The sequence below is a fragment of the Hypanus sabinus genome, chromosome 23, assembly GCF_030144855.1.
Source record: "Hypanus sabinus isolate sHypSab1 chromosome 23, sHypSab1.hap1, whole genome shotgun sequence".
Lineage (NCBI taxonomy): Eukaryota > Metazoa > Chordata > Chondrichthyes > Myliobatiformes > Dasyatidae > Hypanus > Hypanus sabinus.
Window position 1 is genome coordinate 56,808,853 of NC_082728.1, and position 23,893 is coordinate 56,832,745.

Genomic DNA, 23,893 nt, shown 5'->3' on the forward strand with positions numbered 1-23,893 from the left:
GATGCAGAGTATTGTGGAATGGGATGATGGAGAGTATTGTGCAATGGGAAGGGGCACAGTCTTGTGCAATGGGTCGGGGCAGAGTATTATGGAATGGGACGGGGCAGAGTATTGTGCAATGGGATGGGGCAGAGTATTGTAGAATGGGGTGGTGCCGTGTATTGTGGAATGGGACGGGGCAGGGTATTGTGGAATGAGATAATGCAGTGTATTGTGGAATGGGACGGTGCAGAGTATTGTGGAATGGGACGGTGCAGAGTATTGCGGGATGGGACGGGGCAGAGTATTGTGGAATGGGGTGATGCAGAGTATTGTGGAATGGGACGGGGCAGAGTATTGTGGAATAGGGTGGTGCAGAGTATTGTGGAATGGGGTGGTGCAGTTTATTGTGGAATGGGACGAGGCAGAGTATGGTGGAATGGGATGGGGCAGAGTATTGTGCAATGGGACGGGGTAGAGTATTGTGGAATGGGACGGGGCAGTGTAATGCGGAAGGGTGTGCGTCAGTGTATTGGGGAATGGGGTGGGGCAGAGTATTGTGCAATGGGATGATGCAGAGTATTGTGGAATGGGATGATGCAGAGTATTGTGCAATGGGGTGGGGCAGAGTAATGTGCAATGGGGTGGTGCAGAGTCTTGTGCAATGGGGTGGTGCAGAGTCTTGTGAAATGGGACGGGGCAGAGTATTGTGCAATGGGACGGGGCAGACTATTGTGGAATGGGGTGGAGCAGAGTATTCTGGAATGCGGTGGGGCAGAGTATTGTGGAACGGGGTGGTGCAGAGTATTGTGGAATGGGATGCTGCAGAGTATTGTGGAATGGGACGGGGCAGAGTATTGTGCAATGGGACGGGGCAGAGTATTGTGCAATGGGACGGGGCAGAGTACTGTGCAATGGGATGGGGCAGAGTATTGTAGAATGAGGTGGTGCCGTGTATTGTGGAATGGGACGGGGCAGGGTATTGTGGAATGGGACGGTGCAGAGTATTGTGGAATGGGACGGTGCAGAGTATTGCGGGATGGGACGGGGCAGAGTATTGTGGAATGGGGTGATGCAGAGTATTGTAGAATGGGACGGGGCAGAGTATTGTGGAATGGGGTGGTGCAGAGTATTGTGGAATGGGGTGGTGCAGTGCATTGTGGAATGGGACGAGGCAGAGTATGGTGGAATGGGACGGGGCAGAGTATTGTGCAATGGGACGGGGTAGAGTATTGTGCAATGGGACGGGGCAGTGTAATGCGGAAGGGGGTGGGGCAGTGTATTGGGGAAGGGGTGGGGTAGAGTATTGTGCAATGGGATGATGCAGAGTATTGTGGAATGGGATGATGCAGAGTATTGTGGAATGGGGTGGTGCAGAGTATTGGGGAATGGGTCGGGGCAGAGTATTGTGGAATGGGACGGGGCAGAGTATTGTGCAAAGGGACGGGGCACAGTATTGTGCAATGGGACGGGGCACAGTATTGTGCAATGGGACGGGGCAGGGTATTGTGGAATGGGACGGGGCAGTGTATTGCGGGATGGGACGGGGCAGACTATTGCGGGATGGGGTGGAGCAGAAAACTGTGCAATGGGACGGGGCTGAGTATTGTGCAATGGGGTGGGGCAGAGTACTGTGCAATGGGGTGGGGCAGAGTATTGTGCAATGGGGTGGGGCAGAGTAATGTGCAATGGGGTGGTGCAGAGTCTTGTGCAATGTGGTGGTGCAGAGTCTTGTGAAATGGGACGGGGCAGAGTATTGTGCAATGGGACGGGGCAGAGTATTGTGCAATGGGACGGTGCAGAGTATTGTAGAATGGGGTGGTGCCGTGTATTGTGGAATGGGGTGGTGCAGAGTATTGTGGAATGGGACGGGGCAGAGTATTGTGGAATGTGACGGGGCAGAGTATTGTGGAATGGGATGATGCAGTCTATCGTGGAATGGGATGCTGCAGAGTATTGTGGAATGGGACGGGGCAGAGTATAGTGCAATGGGACGGGGCAGAGTATTGTGCAATGGGACGGGGCAGAGTTCTGTGCAATGGTGACGGGGCACAGTATTGTGCAATGGGACGAAGCACAGTATTGTGCAATGGGTCGGGGCAGAGTATTGTACAATGAGATGGGGCAGAGTATTGTAGAATGGGGTGGTGCCGTGTATTGTGGAATGGGACGTGACAGGGTATTGTGGAATGGGATGATGCAGAGTATTGCGCAATGGGACGAGGCACAGTATTGTGCAATGGGACGGGGCAGAGTATTGTGGAATGGGACGTGGCAGGGTATTGTGGAATGGGATGTTGCAGTGTATTGTGGAATGGGGTGGTGCAGATTATTGTGGAATGGGGTGGTGCCGTGTATTGTGGAATGGGGTGGTGCCGTGTATTGTGGAATGGGACGGGGCAGGGAATTGTGGAATGGGATGATGCAGTGTATTGTGGAATGGGGTGGTGCAGAGTATTGTGGAATGGGACGATGCAGAGTATTGCGGGATGGGACGGGGCAGAGTATTGTGGAATGGGGTGATGCAGATTATTGTGGAATGGGACGGGGCAGAGTATTGTGGAATGGGGTGGTGCAGAGTATTGTGGAATGGTGTGGTGCAGTGTATTGTGGAATGGGACGAGGCAGAGTATGGTGGAATGGGATGGGGCAGAGTATTGTGCAGTGGGACGGCGCAGAGTATTGTGGAATGGGATGATGCCGAGTATTGTGGAATGGGATGATGCAGAGTATTGTGGAATGGGATGATGCAGAGTATTGTGCAATGGGAAGGGGCACAGTATTGTGCAATGGGAAGGGGCACAGTTTTGTGCAATGGGACTGGGCACAGTATTGTGCAATGGGACGGGGCACAGTATTGTGTAATGGGACGGGGCACAGTATTGTGGAATGGGACGGGGCAGTGTATTGTGGAATGGGACGGGGCAGAGTATGGTGGAATGGGACGGGGCAGAGTATGGTGGAATGGGACGGGGAAGAGTATTGTGCAATGGGACGGGGCAGAGTATAGTGCAATGTGACGGGGCACAGTATTGTGCAATGGGACGGGGCACAGTATTGTAGAATGGGGTGGTGCCGTGTATTGTGGAATGGGACGGGGCAGGGTATTGTGGAATGGGACGGGGCAGTGTATTGTGGAATGGGGTGGTGCAGAGTATGGTGGAATGGGACGATGCAGAGTATTGCGGGATGGGACGGGGCAGACTATTGTGGAATGGGGTGGAGCAGAAAATTGTGCAATCTGGTGGGGCAGAGTATTGTGCAATGGGACGGGCAGAGTATTGTGCAATGGGGTGGGTCAGAGTACTGTGCAATGGGGTGGTGCAGAGTATTGTGGAATGGGACGGGGCAGAGTATTGTGCAATGGGACGGGGCAGAGTATTGTGCAATGGGACGGGGCACAGTACTGTGCAATGGGACGGGGCACAGTATTGTGCAATGTGACGGGGCACAGTATTGTGCAATGTGACGGGGCACAGTATTGTGCAATGGGACGGGGCACAGTATTTTAGAATGGGGTGGTGCCGTGTATTGTGGAATGGGACGGGGCAGGGTATTGTGGACTGGGACGGGGCAGTGTATTGTGGAATGGGGTGGTGCAGAGTATGGTGGAATGGGACGATGCAGAGTATTGCGGGATGGGACGGGGCAGACTATTGTGGAATGAGGTGGAGCAGAAAACTGTGCAATCTGGTGGGACAGAGTATTGTGCAATGGGACGGGGCAGAATATTGTGCAATGGGGTGGGGCAGAGTACTGTGCAATGGGGTGGGGCAGAGTATTGTGCAATGGGGTGGGGCAGAGTAATGTGCAATGGGGTGGGGCAGAGTCTTGTGCAATGGGGTGGAGCAGAGTCTTGTGAAATGGGACGGGGCAGAGTATTGTGCAATGGGACGGGGCAGAGTATTGTGCAATGGGACGGGGCAGACTATTGTGGAATGGGGTGGAGCAGAGTATTGTGGAATGCGGTGGGGCAGAGTATTGTGGAACGGGGTGGGGCAGAGTATTGTGGAATGGGATGCTGCAGAGTATTGTGGAATGGGACGGGGCAGAGTATTGTGCAATGGGACGGGGCAGAGTATTGTGCAATGGGACGGGGCAGAGTTCTGTGCAATGGTGACGGGGCACAGTATTGTGCAATGTGACGGGGCACAGTATTGTGCAATGGGACGAAGCACTGTATTCTGCAATGGGTCGGGGCAGAGTATTGTGGAATGGGGTGGTGCAGTGTATTGTGGAATGGGACAAGGCAGAGTATGGTGGAATGGGATGGGGCAGAGTATTGTGCAATGGGACGGGGTAGAGTATTGTGGAATGGGACGGGGCAGTGTAATGCGGAAGGGGGTGGGGCAGTGTATTGGGGAATGGGGTGGGGCAGACTATTGTGCAATGGGATGATGCAGAGTATTGTGCAATGGGATGATGCAGAGTATTGTGGAATGGGACAGGGCAGAGTATTGTGGAATGGGACGGGGCAGAGTATTGTGCAATGGGACGGGGCACAGTACTGTGCAATGGGACGGGGCACAGTACTGTGCAATGTGACGGGGCACAGTATTGTGCAATGTGACGGGGCACAGTATTGTGCAATGGGACGGGGCAGAGTATTGTGCAATGGGGTGGGGCAGAGTATTGTGGAATGGGACGATGCAGAGTATTGTGGAATGGGACGGGGCAGAGTATTGTGCAATGGGACGGGGCACAGTATTGTGCAATGGGACGGGGCACAGTATTGTGCAATGGGACGGGGCAGGGTATTGTGGAATGGGACGGGGCAGGGTATTGTGGAATGGGACGGGGCAGTGTATTGCGGGATGGGACGGGGCAGACTATTGCGGGATGGGGTGGAGCAGAAAACTGTGCAATGGGACGGGGCTGAGTATTGTGCAATGGGGTGGGGCAGAGTACTGTGCAATGGGGTGGGGCAGAGTATTGTGCAATGGGGTGGGGCAGAGTAATGTGCAATGGGGTGGTGCAGAGTCTTGTGCAATGTGGTGGTGCAGAGTCTTGTGAAATGGGACGGGGCAGAGTATTGTGCAATGGGACGGGGCAGAGTATTGTGCAATGGGACGGTGCAGAGTATTGTAGAATGGGGTGGTGCCGTGTATTGTGGAATGGGGTGGTGCAGAGTATTGTGGAATGGGACGGGGCAGAGTATTGTGGAATGTGACGGGGCAGAGTATTGTGGAATGGGATGATGCAGTCTATCGTGGAATGGGGTGGTGCAGAGTATTGTGGAATGGGACGGGGCAGAGTATTGTGGAATGGGACGGGGCAGAGTATTGTGGAATGGGGTGGTGCAGTGTATTCTGGAATGGGACGGGGCAGTGTATGGTGGAATGGGATGGGGCAGAGTATTGTGCAATGGGACGGGGCAGAGTATTGTGCAATGGGATGATGCAGAGTATTGTGGAATTGGATGATGCAGAGTATTGTGGAATGGGACGGGGCAGAGTATTGTGCAATGGAACGGGGCAGAGTATTGTGCAATGGGACGTGGCAGAGTACTGTGCAATGGTGACGGGGCACAGTATTGTGCAATGTGACGGGGCACAGTATTGTGCAATGGGACGAAGCACAGTATTGTGCAATGGGTCGGGGCAGAGTATTGTGGAATGGGGTGGTGCAGTGTATTGTGGAATGGGACAAGGCAGAGTATGGTGGAATGGGATGGGGCAGAGTATTGTGCAATGGGACGGGGTAGAGTATTGTGGAATGGGACGGGGCAGTGTAATGCGGAAGGGGGTGGGGCAGTGTATTGGGGAATGGGGTGGGGCAGACTATTGTGCAATGGGATGATGCAGAGTATTGTGCAATGGGATGATGCAGAGTATTGTGGAATGGGACAGGGCAGAGTATTGTGGAATGGGACGGGGCAGAGTATTGTGCAATGGGACGGGGCACAGTACTGTGCAATGGGACGGGGCACAGTATTGTGCAATGTGACGGGGCACAGTATTGTGCAATGTGACGGGGCACAGTATTGTGCAATGGGACGGGGCAGAGTATTGTGCAATGGGGTGGGGCAGAGTATTGTGGAATGGGATGATGCAGAGTATTGTGGAATGGGATGGGGCAGAGTATTGTGCAATGGGACGGGGCACAGTATTGTGCAATGGGACGGGGCACAGTATTGTGCAATGGGACGGGGCAGGGTATTGTGGAATGGGACGGGGCAGGGTATTGTGGAATGGGACGGGGCAGTGTATTGCGGGATGGGACGGGGCAGACTATTGCGGGATGGGGTGGAGCAGAAAACTGTGCAATGGGACGGGGCTGAGTATTGTGCAATGGGGTGGGGCAGAGTACTGTGCAATGGGGTGGGGCAGAGTATTGTGCAATGGGGTGGGGCAGAGTAATGTGCAATGGGGTGGTGCAGAGTCTTGTGCAATGTGGTGGTGCAGAGTCTTGTGAAATGGGACGGGGCAGAGTATTGTGCAATGGGACGGGGCAGAGTATTGTGCAATGGGACGGTGCAGAGTATTGTAGAATGGGGTGGTGCCGTGTATTGTGGAATGGGGTGGTGCAGAGTATTGTGGAATGGGACGGGGCAGAGTATTGTGGAATGTGACGGGGCAGAGTATTGTGGAATGGGATGATGCAGTCTATCGTGGAATGGGGTGGTGCAGAGTATTGTGGAATGGGACGGGGCAGAGTATTGTGGAATGGGACGGGGCAGAGTATTGTGGAATGGGGTGGTGCAGTGTATTCTGGAATGGGACGGGGCAGTGTATGGTGGAATGGGATGGGGCAGAGTATTGTGCAATGGGACGGGGCAGAGTATTGTGCAATGGGATGATGCAGAGTATTGTGGAATTGGATGATGCAGAGTATTGTGGAATGGGACGGGGCAGAGTATTGTGCAATGGAACGGGGCAGAGTATTGTGCAATGGGACGTGGCAGAGTACTGTGCAATGGTGACGGGGCACAGTATTGTGCAATGTGACGGGGCAGAGTGTTGTAGAATGGGGTGGTGCCGTGTATTGTGGAATGGGATGATGCAGAGTATTGTGCAATGGGACGAGGCACAGTATTGTGCAATGGGACGGGGCAGAGTATTGTGGAATGGGACGTGGCAGGGTATTGTGGAATGGGATGTTGCAGTGTATTGTGGAATGGGGTGGTGCCGTTTATTGTGGAATGGGACGGGGCAGGGAATTGTGGAATGGGATGATGCAGAGTATTGTGGAATGGGGTCGTGCAGAGTATTGTGGAATGGGACGATGCAGAGTATTGCGGGATGGGACGGGGCAGAGTATTGTGGAATGGGGTGATGCAGATTATTGTGCAATGGGACGGGGCAGACTATTGTGGAATGGGGTGGAGCAGAGTATTGTGGAATGCGGTGGGGCAGAGTATTGTGGAACGGGGTGGTGCAGAGTATTGTGGAATGGGATGCTGCAGAGTATTGTGGAATGGGACGGGGCAGAGTATTGTGCAATGGGACGGGGCAGAGTATTGTGCAATGGGACGGGGCAGAGTTCTGTGCAATGGTGACGGGGCACAGTATTGTGCAATGGGACGAAGCACAGTATTGTGCAATGGGTCGGGGCAGAGTATTGTACAATGAGATGGGGCAGAGTATTGTAGAATGGCGTGGTGCCGTGTATTGTGGAATGGGACGTGACAGGGTATTGTGGAATGGGACGATGCAGAGTATTGTGCAATGGGACGAGGCACAGTATTGTGCAATGGGACGGGGCAGAGTATTGTGGAATGGGACGTGGCAGGGAATTGTGGAATGGGATGATGCAGTGTATTGTGGAATGGGGTGGTGCAGATTATTGTGGAATGGGACGGGGCAGGGAATTGTGGAATGGGATGATGCAGTGTATTGTGGAATGGGGTGGTGCAGATTATTGTGGAATGGGGTGGTGCCGTGTATTGTGGAATGGGACGGGGCAGGGAATTGTGGAATGGGATGATGCAGTGTATTGTGGAATGGGGTGGTGCAGAGTATTGTGGAATGGGACGATGCAGAGTATTGCGGGATGGGACGGGGCAGAGTATTGTGGAATGGGGTGATGCAGATTATTGTGGAATGGGACGGGGCAGAGTATTGTGGAATGGGGTGGTGCAGAGTATTGTGGAATGGTGTGGTGCAGTGTATTGTGGAATGGGACGAGGCAGAGTATGGTGGAATGGGATGGGGCAGAGTATTGTGCAGTGGGACGGCGCAGAGTATTGTGGAATGGGATGATGCCGAGTATTGTGGAATGGGATGATGCAGAGTATTGTGGAATGGGATGATGCAGAGTATTGTGCAATGGGAAGGGGCACAGTATTGTGCAATGGGAAGGGGCACAGTTTTGTGCAATGGGACTGGGCACAGTATTGTGCAATGGGACGGGGCACAGTATTGTGTAATGGGACGGGGCACAGTATTGTGGAATGGGACGGGGCAGTGTATTGTGGAATGGGACGGGGCAGAGTATGGTGGAATGGGACGGGGCAGAGTATGGTGGAATGGGACGGGGCAGAGTATTGTGCAATGGGACGGGGCAGAGTATAGTGCAATGTGACGGGGCACAGTATTGTGCAATGGGACGGGGCACAGTATTGTAGAATGGGGTGGTGCCGTGTATTGTGGAATGGGACGGGGCAGGGTATTGTGGAATGGGACGGGGCAGTGTATTGTGGAATGGGGTGGTGCAGAGTATGGTGGAATGGGACGATGCAGAGTATTGCGGGATGGGACGGGGCAGACTATTGTGGAATGGGGTGGAGCAGAAAATTGTGCAATCTGGTGGGGCAGAGTATTGTGCAATGGGACGGGGCAGAGTATTGTGCAATGGGGTGGGGCAGAGTACTGTGCAATGGGGTGGGGCAGAGTATTGTGCAATGGGGTGGGGCAGAGTAATGTGCAATGGGGTGGTGCAGAGTCTTGTGCAATGGGGTGGTGCAGAGTCTTGTGAAATGGGACGGGGCAGAGTATTGTGCAATGAGATGGGGCAGAGTATTGTAGAATGGGGTGGTGCCGTGTATTGTTGAATGGGATGATGCAGAGTATTGTGCAATGGGACGAGGCACAGTATTGTGCAATGGGACGGGGCAGAGTATTGTGGAATGGGGTGGTGCCGTGTATTGTGGAATGGGACGGGGCAGGGTATTGTGGAATGGGATAATGCAGTGTATTGTGGAATGGGACAGTGCAGAGTATTGTGGAATGGGACGGTGCAGAGTATTGCGGGATGGGACGGGGCAGAGTGTTGTGGAATGGGGTGTTGCAGAGTATTGTGGAATGGGACGGGGCAGAGTATTGTGGAATGGGGTGGTGCAGAGTATTGTGGAATGGGGTGGTGCAGTGTATTGTGGAATGGGACAAGGCAGAGTATGGTGGAATGGGATGGGGCAGAGTATTGTGCAATGGGACGGGGTAGAGTATTGTGCAATGGGACGGGGCAGTGTAATGCGGAAGGGGGTGGGGCAGTGTATTGGGGAATGGGGTGGGGCAGAGTATTGTGCAATGGGATGATGCAGAGTATTGTGCAATGGGATGATGCAGAGTATTGTGGAATGGGGTGGTGCAGAGTATTGTGGAATGGGACGGGGCAGAGTATTGTGGAATGGGACGGGGCAGAGTATTGTGCAATGGGACGGGGCACAGTACTGTGCAATGGGATGGGGCACAGTATTGTGCAATGTGACGGGGTACAGTATTGTGCAATGTGACGGGGCACAGTATTGTGCAATGGGACGGGGCACAGTATTTTAGAATGGGGTGGTGCCGTGTATTGTGGAATGGGACGGGGCAGGGTATTGTGGACTGGGACGGGGCAGTGTATTGTGGAATGGGGTGGTGCAGAGTATGGTGGAATGGGACGATGCAGAGTATTGCGGGATGGGACGGGGCAGACTATTGTGGAATGAGGTGGAGCAGAAAACTGTGCAATCTGGTGGGGCAGAGTATTGTGCAATGGGACGGGGCAGAGTATTGTGCAATGGGACGGGGCAGACTATTGTGGAATGGGGTGGAGCAGAGTATTATGGAATGCGGTGGGGCAGAGTATTGTGGAACAGGGTGGGGCAGAGTATTGTGGAATGGGATGCTGCAGAGTATTGTGGAATGGGACGGGGCAGAGTATTGTGCAATGGGACGGGGCAGAGTATTGTGCAATGGGGTGGGGCAGAGTACTGTGCAATGGGGTGGGGCAGAGTAATGTGCAATGGGGTGGTGCAGATTATTGTGCAATGGGGTGGTGCAGAGTCTTGTGCAATGGAACGGGGCAGAGTATTGTGCAATGGGACGGGGCAGACTATTGTTGAATGGGGTGGGGCAGAGTATTGTGCAATGGGGTGGTGCAGAGTAATGTGCAATGGGGTGGTGCAGAGTCTTGTGCAATGGAACGGGGCAGAGTATTGTGCAATGGGACGGGGCAGACTATTGTTGAATGGGGTGGAGCAGAGCATTGTGGAATGGGGTGGTGCAGCGTAATGTGGAATGGGGTGATGCAGAGTATTGTGGAATGGGGTGATGCAGAGTATTGTGGAATGGGACGGGGCAGGGTATTGTGGAATGGGATGATGCAGTGTATTGTGGAATGGGGTGGTGCAGAGTATTGTGGAATGGGACGATGCAGAGTATTGTGGAATGGGACGATGCAGAGTATTGCGGGATGGGACGGGGCAGAGTATTGTGGAATGGGGTGATGCAGATTATTGTGGAATGGGACGGAGCAGAGTATTGTGGAATGGGGTGGTGCAGAGTATTGTGGAATGGTGTGGTGCAGTGTATTGTGGAATGGGACGAGGCAGAGTATGGTGGAATGGGATGGGGCAGATTATTGTGCAATGGGATGGGGCAGAGTATTGTGCAATGGGATGATGCAGAGTATTGTGCAATGGGAAGGGGCACAGTATTGTGCAATGGGACGGGGCACAGTATTGTGTAATGGGACGGGGCACTGTATCGTGCAATGGGACGGGGCAGAGTATTGTGCAATGGGACGGGGCAGAGTATTGTGCAATGGTACGGTGCAGAGTATTGTAGAATGGGGTGGTGCCATGTATTGTGGAATGGGACGGGGCAGGGTATTGTGGAATGGGACGGGGCAGAGTATTGTGGAATGGGACGGGGCAGAGTTTTGTGCAATGGGACAGGGCAGAGTATTGTGGAATGGGATGGGGAGAGTATGGTGGAATGGGGTGGGGCAGAGTATTGTGCAATGTGATGATGCAGAGTATTGTGGAATGGGATGATCCAGAGTATTGTGCAATGGGACGGGGCACAGTATTGTGCAATGGGACGGGGCAGAGTATTGTGCAATGGGACGGGGCCGAGTTTTGTGCAATGGGACGGGGCCGAGTATTGTGGAATGGGATGGTGCAGAGTATTGTGGAATGGGGTGGTGCAGAGTATTGTGGAATCGGGTGGTGCAGAGTCTTGTGCAATGGGACGGGGCACAGTATTGTGTAATGGGAAGGGGCACAGTATTGTGCAATGGGAAGGGGCACAGTATTGTGCAATGGTACGGTGCAGAGTATTGTAGAATGGGGTGGTGCCATGTATTGTGGAATGGGACGGGGCAGTGTATGGTGGAATGGGATGGGGCAGAGTATTGTTCAATGGGACGGGGCAGTATTGTGCAATGGAATGATGCAGAGTATTGTGGAATGGAATGATGCAGAGTATTGTGCTATGGGACGGGGCACAGTATTGTGCAATGTGACAGGGCACAGTGTTGTGCAATGGGACGGGGCACAGTATTGTGCAATGGGATGGGGCAGAGTATTGTAGAATGGGGTGGTGCCGTGTATTGTGGAATGGGATGGGACAGGGTATTGTGGAATGGGATGATGCAGAGTATTGTGCAATGGGACGAGGCACAGTATTGTGCAATGGGACGGGGCAGAGTATTGTGGAATGGGACGTGGCAGGGTATTGTGGAATGGGAGGATGCAGTGTATTGTGGAATGGGGTGGTGCCGTGTATTGTGGAATGGGATGGGGCAGGGTATTGTGGAATGTGATGATGCAGTATATTGTGGAATGGGGTGGTGCAGAGTATTGTGGAATGGGACGATGCAGAGTATTGCGGGATTGGACGGGGCAGAGTATTGTGGAATGGGGTGATGCAGATTATTGTGGAATGGGACGGGGCAGAGTATTGTGGAATGGGGTGGTGCAGAGTATTGTGGAATGGGACGGGGCAGTGTATTGTGGAATGGGGTGGTGCAGAGTATTGTGGAATGGGGTGGTGCAGTGTATTGTGGAATGGGACGGTGCAGAGTATGGTGGAATGGGATGGGGCAGAGTATGGTGGAATGGGACGGGGCAGAGTATTGTGCAATGGGACGGGGCAGAGTATAGTGCAATGGGACGGGGCAGAGTATTGTGGAATGGGGTGGAGCAGAGTATTGTGGAATGGGGTGGGGCAGAGTATTGTGCAATGGGGTGGTGCAGAGTATTGTGCAATGGGACGGGGCATGGTATTGTGCAATGGCATGGGGCAGATTACTGTGCAATGGGACGATGTAGAGTATTGCGGAATGGGATGGGGCAGAGAATTGTGCAATGGGATGATGCAGAGTATTGCAGAATGGGATGGGGCAGAATATTGTGGAATGGGATGGGGCAGAGTATTGTGGAATGGGATGGGGCAGTGTATTGTGCAATGGGATGGGGCAGAGTATTGTGGAATGGGACATGGGGTGGTACAGAGTATTGTGGAATGGGGCAGGGCAGAGTATTGTGCAATGGGACGGGGCAGAGTATAGTGCAATGGGACGGGGCAGAGTATTGTGGAATGGGGTGGAGCAGAGTATTGTGGAATGGGACGGGGCAGAGTATTGTGCAATGGGGTGGTGCAGAGTATTGTGCAATGGGACGGGGCATGGTATTGTGCAATGGGAAGGGGCACAGTATTGTGCAATGGGACGGGGCACAGTATTGTGCAATGGGATGTGGCATAGTATTGTGTAATGGGACGGAGCACAGTATTGTGCAATGGGTCGGGGCAGAGTATTGTGGAATGGGACGTGGCAGAGCATTGTGCAATGGGACGGGGCAGAGTATTGTAGAATGGGGTGGTGCCGTGTATTGTGGAATGGGACGGGGCAGTGTATTGTGGAATGGGGTGGTGCAGAGTATTGTGGAATGGGGTGGTGCAGTGTATTGTGGAATGGGACGGGGCAGAGTATGGTGGAATGGGACGGGGCAGAGTATTGTGCAATGGGATGGGGCAGAGTATAGTGCAATGGGACGGGGCAGAGTATTGTGGAATGGGGTGGAGCAGAGTATTGTGGAATGGGGTGGGGCAGAGTATTGTGCAATGGGGTGGTGCAGAGTATTGTGCAATGGGACGGGGCATGGTATTGTGCAATGGCATGGAGCACGGCATTGTGCAATGGGACGGGGCAGAGTATTGTGCAATAGGATGGGGCAGAGTATTGTGCATTGGGGTTGGTGGGGCAGAATATTGTGGAATGGGATGATGCAGAGTATTGCGGAATGGGATGGGGCAGAGTATTGTGGAATGAGACGGGGCAGGATATTGTGCAATGGGACGGGGCAGATTACTGTGCAATGGGACGGGGCAGATTACTGTGCAATGGGACGGGGCAGAGTATTGTGCAATGGGTTTGGTGGGGCAGAATATTGTGGAATGGGATGATGTAGAGTATTGCGGAATGGGATGGGGCAGAGTATTGTGCAATGGGACGATGCAGAGTATTGCGGAATGGGATGGGGCAGAGTATTGTGGAACGGGATGGGGCAGAGTATTGTGGAATGGGATGGGGCAGAGTATTGTGCAATGGGATGGGGCAGAGTATTGTGGAATGGGACATGGGGTGGTGCAGAGTATTGTGGAATGGGGCAGGGCAGAGTATTGTGGAATGGGGTGGAGCAGAGTATTGTGCAATGGGGTGGTGCAGAGTATTGTGCAATGGCATGGGGCACGGCATTGTGCAATGGGACGGTGCAGAGTATTGTGCAATAGGATGGGGCAGAGTATTGTGCATTGGGGTTGGTGGGGCAGAATATTGTGGAATGGGATGATGCAGAGTATTGCGGAATGGGATGGGGCAGAGTATTGTGGAATGGGACGGGGCAGAGTATTGTGCAATGGGACGGGGCAGAGTACTGTGCAATGGGGTGGTGCAGAGTATTGTGCAATGGGATGATGCAGAGTATTGTGTAATGGGATGGGGCAGATTACTGTGCAATGGGACGGGGCAGAGTACTGTTCAATGGGACGGGGCAGAGTATTGTGCAATGGGTTTGGTGGGGCAGAATATTGTGGAATGGGACGATGTAGAGTATTGCGGAATGGGATGGGGCAGAGTATTGTGCAATGGGACGATGCAGAGTATTGCGGAATGGGATGGAGCAGAATATTGTGGAATGGGACGATGCAGAGTATTGCAGAATGGGATGGGGCAGAGTATTGTGGAATGGGATGGGGCAGAGTATTGTGGAATGGGATGGGGCAGAGTATTGTGCAATGGGATGGGGCAGAGTATTGTGGAATGGGACATGGGGTGGTGCAGAGTATTGTGGAATGGGATGGTCCAGAGCATTGTGGAATGATCCTCTGGCGTTTCAAACAGTTGATCAGAAAATAAACTCTCAATGTGAGAATTAGATATGCGGAAGATGGATTGATCAGAAGGTTAGGTTGTCTGTTTTATAATACAGTAACTGAAGGGGAATTTATGAAGGAGCAGTAAGTTTATTAACACAGCTAAGATAAACAGTTAATCTGACGAGATTACAATGCTACCATGTGAACATGCTACCATTAGTAAGGAGAACACAGCCCAGGTGGATTATCTGTCTGGAACCAATAATGCAGTTTTACTTCAGTGGTTGGTAAGTTGATGGAGAAGATCATGAGAGGCAGGATTTATGAATATTTGGAGAGACATAATATAATTAGGAATAGTCAGCATGGCTTTGTCTAGGGCAAGTCATGCCTTGCGAGTCTGATTGAAATTTTTGAGGATAACTAAACATATTGATGGAGGAAGAGCAGTAGATGTAGTGTATATGGATTTCAGCAAGGCATTTGATAAGGTACCCCATGCAAGGCTTATTGAGAAAGTAAGGAGGCATGGGATCCAAGGTGCATTGCTTTGTGGATTCAGAACTGGTTTGCCCACACAAGGCAATGAGTGTTTGTAGATGGATTATATTCTGCATGGAGGTCAGTGATTAGTGGTGTGCCTCAGGGATCTGTTCTGAGACCCCTACTCTTCATGATTTTTATAAATGATGTGGATGAGGAAGTGGAGGGATAGATAGTAAATTTGTTGATGACACAAGAGTTGGAGGTGTTGTGGATAGCGTAGAGGGCTGTCAGAGGTTACAGCAGGGCATTGATAGGATGCAAAACTGGGCTGAGAAGTAACAGATGGAGTTCAACCCAGATAATGTGAGGTGGTTCATTTTGGTAGGTCAAATATGATAGCAGATTATTGTATCAATGGTAAGACTCTTAGCAGTGTGGAGGATCAGAGGGATCTTGGGGTCCAAGTCAATAGGACACTCAAAGCAGCCGCACAGGTTTACTGTGATTAAGAAGGCATACTGTGCATTGGCCTTCATCACTCGTGGGATTGAGTTTAGGAGCCAAGGGTAATGTTGCAGCTATATAAGACCCTGGTCAGTCCCCACTTGGAGTATTGTGCTCAGTTTTGCTTGCTTCACGATAGGAAGGTTGTGGAAACCACAGGAAGGGTGCAGAGGAGATTTACAAAGATGTTGCCTGGATTGGGGAGCATGCCTTATGAGAATAGATTGAGTGAACTTGGCTTTTTTTTCTTGGAGTGACGGAGGATGAGAGGTGACCTGATAGAGGTGTATAAGATGATGAAATGCATTGATCGTGTGGATAGTCACAGGCTTTTTCCCAGGGTTGAAATGGCTAGCACCAGACGACACAGGTTTAAGGTGCTGGGGAGTAGGTACAGAGGAGATGTCAGGGGTAAGTTTTTTACTCAGAGAGTGGTGAGTGCATGGAATGGGCTGCCGGTGACGGTGATCGAGTCGGATACAATCAGGTCTTTTAAGAGTCTCTTGGACAGGTATATGGAGCTCTGAAAAATAGAGGACTATGGGTAACCCTAAGTTAATTTCTCAGGTAAGGACATGTTCAGCACAGCTTTGTGGGTCAAAGGGCCTGTATCGTGCTGTAGGTTTTCGATGCTTTTATGTTTCTAACCAAGGTCCCCAACTAATCTAGTCTCATTTGCTTGCATTTAGCCATATTCCCTAAATTCCTCCAATCCATGTCTTTTAACTGTTGTTATTTTACCTGCCTTGACTAGAGGACTTTGTTTGCCAGTTCATTCCACACACCCACCTCCCTTTGCATGAAGTTGCCCCTCCAGTTTTTTTAAATGTTTTCCCTCTCACATGTCTTCTAGTTCTTTTACAGAGGAATTTAAGGGAATTCCTCCTTCTACAGAGGAATTCCCTTAAATTCCTCTTTATCCTTTGTAAGCTACACTACAACCTTCCTGCACAAGGTTGATGACCTGTGCCAAATCTAATCAACTAAAGCTTGGACTGAGAAAATACAAACTCAATTTACATTGGATCAGTGCCAAACGATCTTTACCCACAACTAATTGAGCTGTGCCTAAAAGGAAATCCCAACATAACGAGCATGTGATTACTCCCCAAGCCTTTGGCATTTTGAGAGTTGGGCAAACTTACCTTTAGAGGTTCCAGGAAGAAAAATGACGTCAGGAAGGAGAAGGAGGCAGAAATCAGCCACATGAGCAGAACGTGGTTGGGGAATAACATGCCATAAGAGATGGTCAGACTGATGCATGTGGCAATGAGAAGGAAGCACAGGATATAGATCACATAGAGGGCTGAATGAGGGAAGAGCCACTTTCTTGGTTTCTTTGAGATTCCTGTAATACATGAGCAGTGACATCAGATCCAACCATTACAGATGGCTTGTGTAGTTATAGCACATTCATTCCCAACTATCTTACCCATTTCAGATTCAGATCAGATTCAGATTCAGATTCAGTTTATTGTCATTTAGAAACCACAAATGCAATGCAGTTAAAAAATGAGACAATGTTCCTCCAGAATAATATCACAAAAGCACATGACAAAACAGATTACACCAGAAAATCCACATAACGTTTGGTAATCCCCAATCCAAAGTCCGGAGAGGCTGCTGTGTATTAATATCGCGCTACTATCTTAGCGCGTTCCCCGGAAAGGAGCTCCAATTCCACCAGACAAAACAAGACCAAAAACTAAAGCTACAAGACCTGCACAAAACCACATAGTTACGCATATAGTTACAATAGTGCAAACAATAGCATAATTGATAAAAAAAACAGACCATGGGCACAGTAAAAATAATCCAAAGATGTTTTGATGACATCAGGAAGGAGAAGGAGGCAGAAATCAGCCAAACGTGGTTGGGGAATAACATGCCATAAGAGATGGTCAGACTGATGCATGTGGCAATGAGAAGGAAGCACGGGATATAAATCACATAGAGGGCTGAATGAGGGAAGAGCCACTTTCTTGGTTTCTTTGAGATTCCTGTAATACATGAGCAGTGACATCAGATCCAACCATTACAGATTTTGGATCCAAAGATCCAAATAAGTTCAAAAGAAACCACCACACAGTTTCCAAAAGTCCTCAGGGTCCCCAATAGACTCGTCATCCCACGCAGGCGGCAGAAGGGAATACCCCTGCTATGGACTTCCATGGCGCTGCCTGACTCAGCCTCGCAGATGCAGCACACAATGAAAGCTCCGTCGAACCCAGCCTCACAGACTCAGCACACAGTGAAAGCGACCTGACCGCAGCGGACTCCGAGTCCGTCGAACCTCCGACCATCCCTTCCGGCACAGCTTTTCCGAGTACCATCCTCTGCTGAGCGTATTAAGACCAACGGCCATTGGCCACACGACCCTGAGGACTGGGAGCCTGTTCTTCTCAGCAGAGACCCGGACCTCACAGCAGCAGCAGCAACAAAGAAGGTCTTCCTGGAGATTTCCAGACAGATGTTCCTCCGTGCTCCCACGTCCGTTTTTCATCCGATTATGATTGCGCATGGCATCCCGCTTCACAAATAACAGATAATCAGCTCCGGAGCGGCCGCTGCAAGCTACGTTGCGCCACCATCTTGGGGTGTCACCTCCCATGATATAAAATACAATACTAGTGGCTAATTGGGAATTAACTTTCAAAATCAGCAGAAGGACAGAAAATGTGTTAGAGTACCTATTGCTCATGCCACAAAGCACTCATCAAGTTTTACAAGCAGTGAGGGAGTAGGAGGTGTGGAGAGGAACAGTTGTTGCAACAGGAAACTGCAAGCATAAACCATACCTAGGGCAGTGGGGAGACCTGAGAGAAAGGAAGCAAAACCAGAGGGAATTGGCAAGGGTTGGAAATTTCACAGCAATGGACTGATAGCACACACTGATAGATGATTCTCATCTGTTGTAGGCTGGGGCTAGTATATTGGGAGAAGCAGCTTTGAGGTGAACCAAATATGTACGTTGGTAGTCCAACGCCCATGCCCACTCTCCCCACATGGCCCGGTTCAAAAACAAAGAAAAAATGAAAATGTTTGCGAAATCATATTAAAACACAGGTTACTGAAGACACAGCAAGGGCATACCTGAAACGTTAATTTACATTTCCTCTTCCCAACCTGAACTGCATCTCCAATCAATATTTTCTTTGTGAATAAACTAATTCTTAGTAAAAGGGTGCAGTTCCCAGAATGACATGGTTCGAAGGAAGAAAGAGATGCTCGTAACAAACAGCAGGAGCTTATTATAGCAGAATTATCAGGGCATGGTAGTGTTCCGATTAGTGCAATGCTAATACAGCACCGGTTGTACGATCGGGCTTCAATTCCCACTGCTGTCTACAAGGAGTTTGTATGTTTTCCCTACGATCAGGCGGGTATCCTCTCAGTGCTCTGGTTTCTTCCCACATTCCAAAGGCACATGGTTAGGATTAGTAAGTTGTGGGCATGCTATGTTTGTGTCAGAGGCATGGTGATAGTTATAGGCTGCCCAGCACAATCTTCACTGATTTTTGATTTGTTGGAAAATGATGCATTTGCCTGTATATTTCAATATACATGTGACAAACAAAGCTAATCTTTACTATCTTCAGAATACCTGGTAGAGCATATGGAGTGTAGTGATATTTAAGGCAAACTCAGGAGTATAAAGAGAATGAAGAAGACATGCAAAATAAAAATAATGTTTTGTAAGTTCGCAAGAGCAAGAGGATGTTTAAGGAAAGATCAAGAATTATATACATCTTTGAAAGGCTTAGATGAAATATATTGTAGGCTGTGAAAAGGACCCAGGGCTGCATCAGTTAAGCAGCCAACCTAATCAAAGATATTCTTTCTTTTCTCTCTCCCTTTGGCAGAAGATACCAAAAGCTGAAGACGTGCACACCAGGCTCAAGGAAAGGCCAAGAAGGCATTTCAGCAGAGAGATGTAATAACTTCTGCAGTTCTGGATGGGTAAGGCTCCAAGAACAAGCAAGAAGCTTGATTCAATCCTGGTCAAAGCAGCCCATTTGATTGGCACCCCATCAACCAATCGAAGCATCAATACCCTTCCCCACAGGTGCACTATACCTGCAGTGTGCACATCTGCATAACAGCACTGCAGTTACCTGTCAAGATTATGTTAGCAGCACTTCTCGAGCCTGTGATCACCACCATCACAGGGTATCATAATGACTAGGGTAACAAAAATATGGAAATGCCACTTCAAGTCACACAACATCCTGACCAAGAAATGCATCACAGTTCTTTCACTATCCAAACCCTGGGACTTGCCCACCCCACCTCCCACCAAATGGCCCTCACCAGATCAAGAGGGAGTTCACTACCCCCATTTCAAATGTATTTAGGAATGAGCAATAAATACCAGTCTTGGCAATGACCTACAGTACAGTACATGCTGAAAAATGGATAAATGAAAATCTAACTGTGAGAGGAAATGAACTCCTACAATTTGAAAAGGAAATGAAAGAAGATTTGTTTGCTTGAGATGTAATGTATTTTAGAGGAAGAGACTCCAGGTAAAACTTTCTGGAATATATCAAATTATGTGTGTATGTAAATGCTACAAGGAGAAGTTGTTACTTGAAGTAATACATTCTCTAAAATTATACAACTGACTACTGGGATTGGTGGAAACTCCCTCACCGATACGAGTGGAAAAGGCTGAGCCTGGTTTGAGCGTTGGCTCCAGACGAGTCATGCAACTGCTGGCTATTCTTCCAGATGAGCTGAACGATTTACACGGCTTCTTCTCTCCAAGGTCAGTCCAGGTACTGAGAGAGCTCCCCCAGCTACAGCAAGGTAAAAGAAAAGTGACATCAGTAAACACTGCTTACCCATAATCTTATCAATATTACCACTGGCCTACCACCAATGCCACTCTACATCTCAGTGATGGCAGCAGGTATTACTCATCAAAACAGAACAGCAAGGAACACAAGGTTTGCTTCCTTCATCCTGCTGCTTTCAGGGAACACAGGCAGCACCTGGTACACAGCTAGCAGTTAACACCTGGGTGCTTGTAACCTCCTGACTGGTTTTATCAGTTGATTAATTTCTTTAGAATGATTTATTACATTAATGACTCTACGTTTTAAAGTAAACTGCTGATTTGCTGAGAGACATGGCTATGGCAAAAAAAGTTGCCCTGGACTCTGAGGTGCCATAGGATCATTTATGTCCCAAAGACAAACAGTTTAACCTTTGTTTGACAGTCACATCTCCAAGCAGCATTATCCCAGTGTCTCACTGGAGCCTACAACTTGATAAGAGAATACAATTCAAAGTCCAACTCATCCCTGTCAGTGGCGAGCATCTTTTTGCACTTGGAAGAACCTGTCTGGACATTCCAATGAAGGCCTGCTTTTGGTAGATCTTCACAAAGAGTGAAAGCTGATTCCTGAAGTTTTGATTACAAAGTGAATTGGCAGGTCTGTAAGGACTTAGTGAACCATTCAGCTGTACTAAATAACTCTGTAATAAAAATGGATATAGTCAGCATTCCTGCATCTGCGGGTTTTCTCATTTTCATCTACTCAGCATCTGTGGAGAGAGAACTGCAGAGGATCAGGTTAATTCATCAAAACTAAGAATGTTAGAAATGGAACAATTGAAAAGTTTTGGCGGGAAGTATTTCATACCTTCTCTCAACTTTTTAGGGTCCAATTTGACTCAAATCCCCTTACTGCCTTGTTTGGTATTATTGCAAATGAAGATATAACTTTAAATACACCTAGCCTACAGGTTTTAGTTTTTACCTCTCTTTTAGCAAGAAGAGCAATCTTGCTTAAATGGAAGGAGTCTACTCCTCCTACACATCTTCAATGGCTATGTGATATTATGTCATATTTAAATTTAGAAAAGATTCGCTGCTCAGTCTTAAATTCGAAACAATCTTTTTATGATATTTGGGGACCTTTCCTAAATTACTTTTCCAATTTATAAAGTTTAACAGTGCACAGACTTTTATGTATATTTTTATCTTCTATTCTTAAGTGAATATGTTTTTTTTTCTAATTATCCATTGTCATCCATCAGCTTTTTTCTTTGGTAGTTGGTAGGAGGTTGACTTTTTTTATATATAAAAAAATTATTTTATGATGTATGACCTATCTTTAAATTTTTGATTACAGAGTGGTATACTTTTATGTGTTATGCTATAACATATTGATCAATTTTATTACAATATACGAATGTATACAATTTGAGATGTATCTATGTGTTGCACTCTGTAAATCTTTTTTTTCTTCTCAATAAAAATATTGTAAAAAGAAAAAAGAAAAGAAATGGAACAAGTTTACATTTAGAGAGAAAGGGGGTGCCAAGGGCAAAAAATAAGAAGGTAACAGAGGAAACTATAAGACTGAGTAACATTCTGGTGTTGACATTAACTGTAACTACATTTATGATAGGCCATTTTAAATGAAGAAGACAAAGTTAGTCTCACATTTAGAAGAGGGTTGAGGTTGTCTTGCATTTCTATTTTTATTTCAGATTTCCATCATCTGCCGTAATTTATTTGTTTGATGCACCATGGCATGGTACGGACACTTCCCACTCCACTGAAAACCAAATAATCTACTAGGGGATTAAATATTAAATCTAGACAAGTGCAGGCCAGTTTCAGGAAATATAATGTGAAACTGTAGAAAGCAAATTAGAATGCAATCCACAGAGTTCTGGGATAGGAACCACTTCCTCACATTTAAAAAAACAGGTGTATTGACATAACTTGCAACTTCTACAACCTCCAAGAAATATGGTCTCTATCTCTTTTACAGCTTAATTGATCAAAGTGGTGACAATAAGTTAAACACACTTCTCAGAGACAAGGTCCTGCTCCACCCTTGGTGAGAAACGTCCACTGTCTGAGGTCACCTGGTCTGATGGCCTGTCATTACATTTTGCCTCTTCTGCAATGCTTCTCATGAGATCTTCTTCTGGGAATAAAACACAAGGTAAGTACCAGGAACTCAGGCATAACAACATTGAAAGACGTCAAGGGCTGATTCACAACTGGGAGTGCAGAGGTTGTCTATGCCCCATGTGCCCTGTGTATGTGCTTTATGGTCTGTGCTCCATATATGTGACATATGGTCCATGCTCCATGTGCTGATTGTGCCTAGGATCTGAGAAGTGGCAAATTTACTTTGATACTGCTATGAATGGGGCCTTCACTGGTATTTTGGGAAGTGAACGTATTACCAGAAAAAATTCTCTATCGTAAGAGGTATATGACAACAGCATAAATTTTACAGCAGTCTTAATGTGGCATAACATCTATTGTGTTTTCAGTCCAAACCAAAGGAGTAAATTGTAGAACAGGAGACCAGAAATGGGATGATTTAAAAGAACATATTAATGGAGGAACAAGATACAGGAAGGTTTACTGATGAAAATCCAAAGTTAAGGGCTCCTTTTCCTCAGGCAGTGCCTCAGGATCAAAGATACTCTCCGGTTCTGAGGACTTTATGAGGCTGATGTGGAAGCTACCGATTTTACTACAGGTGGATTGGGTGAGTGGGATGTTGATGTCAAAGTCCGTTCTCAGAGTAATACAGTACAAATACAGGTCCTTCAGCCCAACCAGCCCATGCCAACCATGGTGCCCAACAAACTATTCCTAATTTCATGTATTCAGCTCAAGTCCTTCTAAACTAGAGATTCCCCACCTTTTTTTAATGGCATAAACCCTTACCATTAACCAAGTGGTCTGTAGTCCCCAGGTTGGAACCCCTGCTCTAAGCCCTGCCCCTCTATGTACCTTCCAAAATCCTTCATTAATGATACCATTGTATCTGCCTCACCACTTCCTCTGTCAGCTCGTTCCATAAGCTCACCACCTTCTACATAAAAATGTTGTCTGTCAGATCCTTTTTAAACCTTTCTCCTCTCACCTTAAACCTATGCTCCCAGGTTTCAGATTGCCTAAAGGAGAAAAGGTTTATCAACCACCTTCTTTATATCTCTCCTAACTTTAAATACTTCTATCAGTTGCCATTCATTCTCCTTTGCTTTGTTGGTTTGAATGCTGGCCTTCATGTACTGCTGATCAATGTCATCTCCAATGCTCCTTCTGCACACTATGTGCCATCCACCAATGAGGCTACTCCCAATTATTGAAGAAGATTACTTTCTCTTCTTCTTACCTGATGCCATAAGGTGACTGTGCTTCAAAGTCCTGCTGTCATAGGAGTCCGAGATGGAAAAGGAGAGTGCACCCTCATCTGAGGATGAACAGGGCAGAACCCCTCGTTTCTGCAAAGGTTTCTTCCTCTTCAAAATTTTGTTCCGACTTAACAACGGGTCATGGTTCAACAGGTCAGGCAGATTGAAAAGACAGTCATATGATGGCCAACTGTTCAAGAGGCTATAGGTTTGAAGAAGGAGAG

General features: G+C 48.7%; 1 protein-coding gene across 1 annotated transcript in view; it reads right to left on the reverse strand.

Annotated features, from left to right (window-relative positions):
* Window positions 1–23,893, reverse strand: part of pkd1b (polycystic kidney disease 1b) — a 472,814-nt gene that overhangs the window by 296,314 nt on the left and 152,607 nt on the right. Inside the window, exons 28-31 of the mRNA XM_059949028.1 lie at window positions 23,651–23,871; window positions 22,321–22,441; window positions 20,148–20,293; window positions 16,640–16,842 (exon numbers count right to left, since the gene is read on the reverse strand). Coding sequence (XP_059805011.1) covers window positions 16,640–16,842; window positions 20,148–20,293; window positions 22,321–22,441; window positions 23,651–23,871 — 691 coding nt within the window. The remainder of the gene's footprint in view (window positions 1–16,639; window positions 16,843–20,147; window positions 20,294–22,320; window positions 22,442–23,650; window positions 23,872–23,893) is intronic.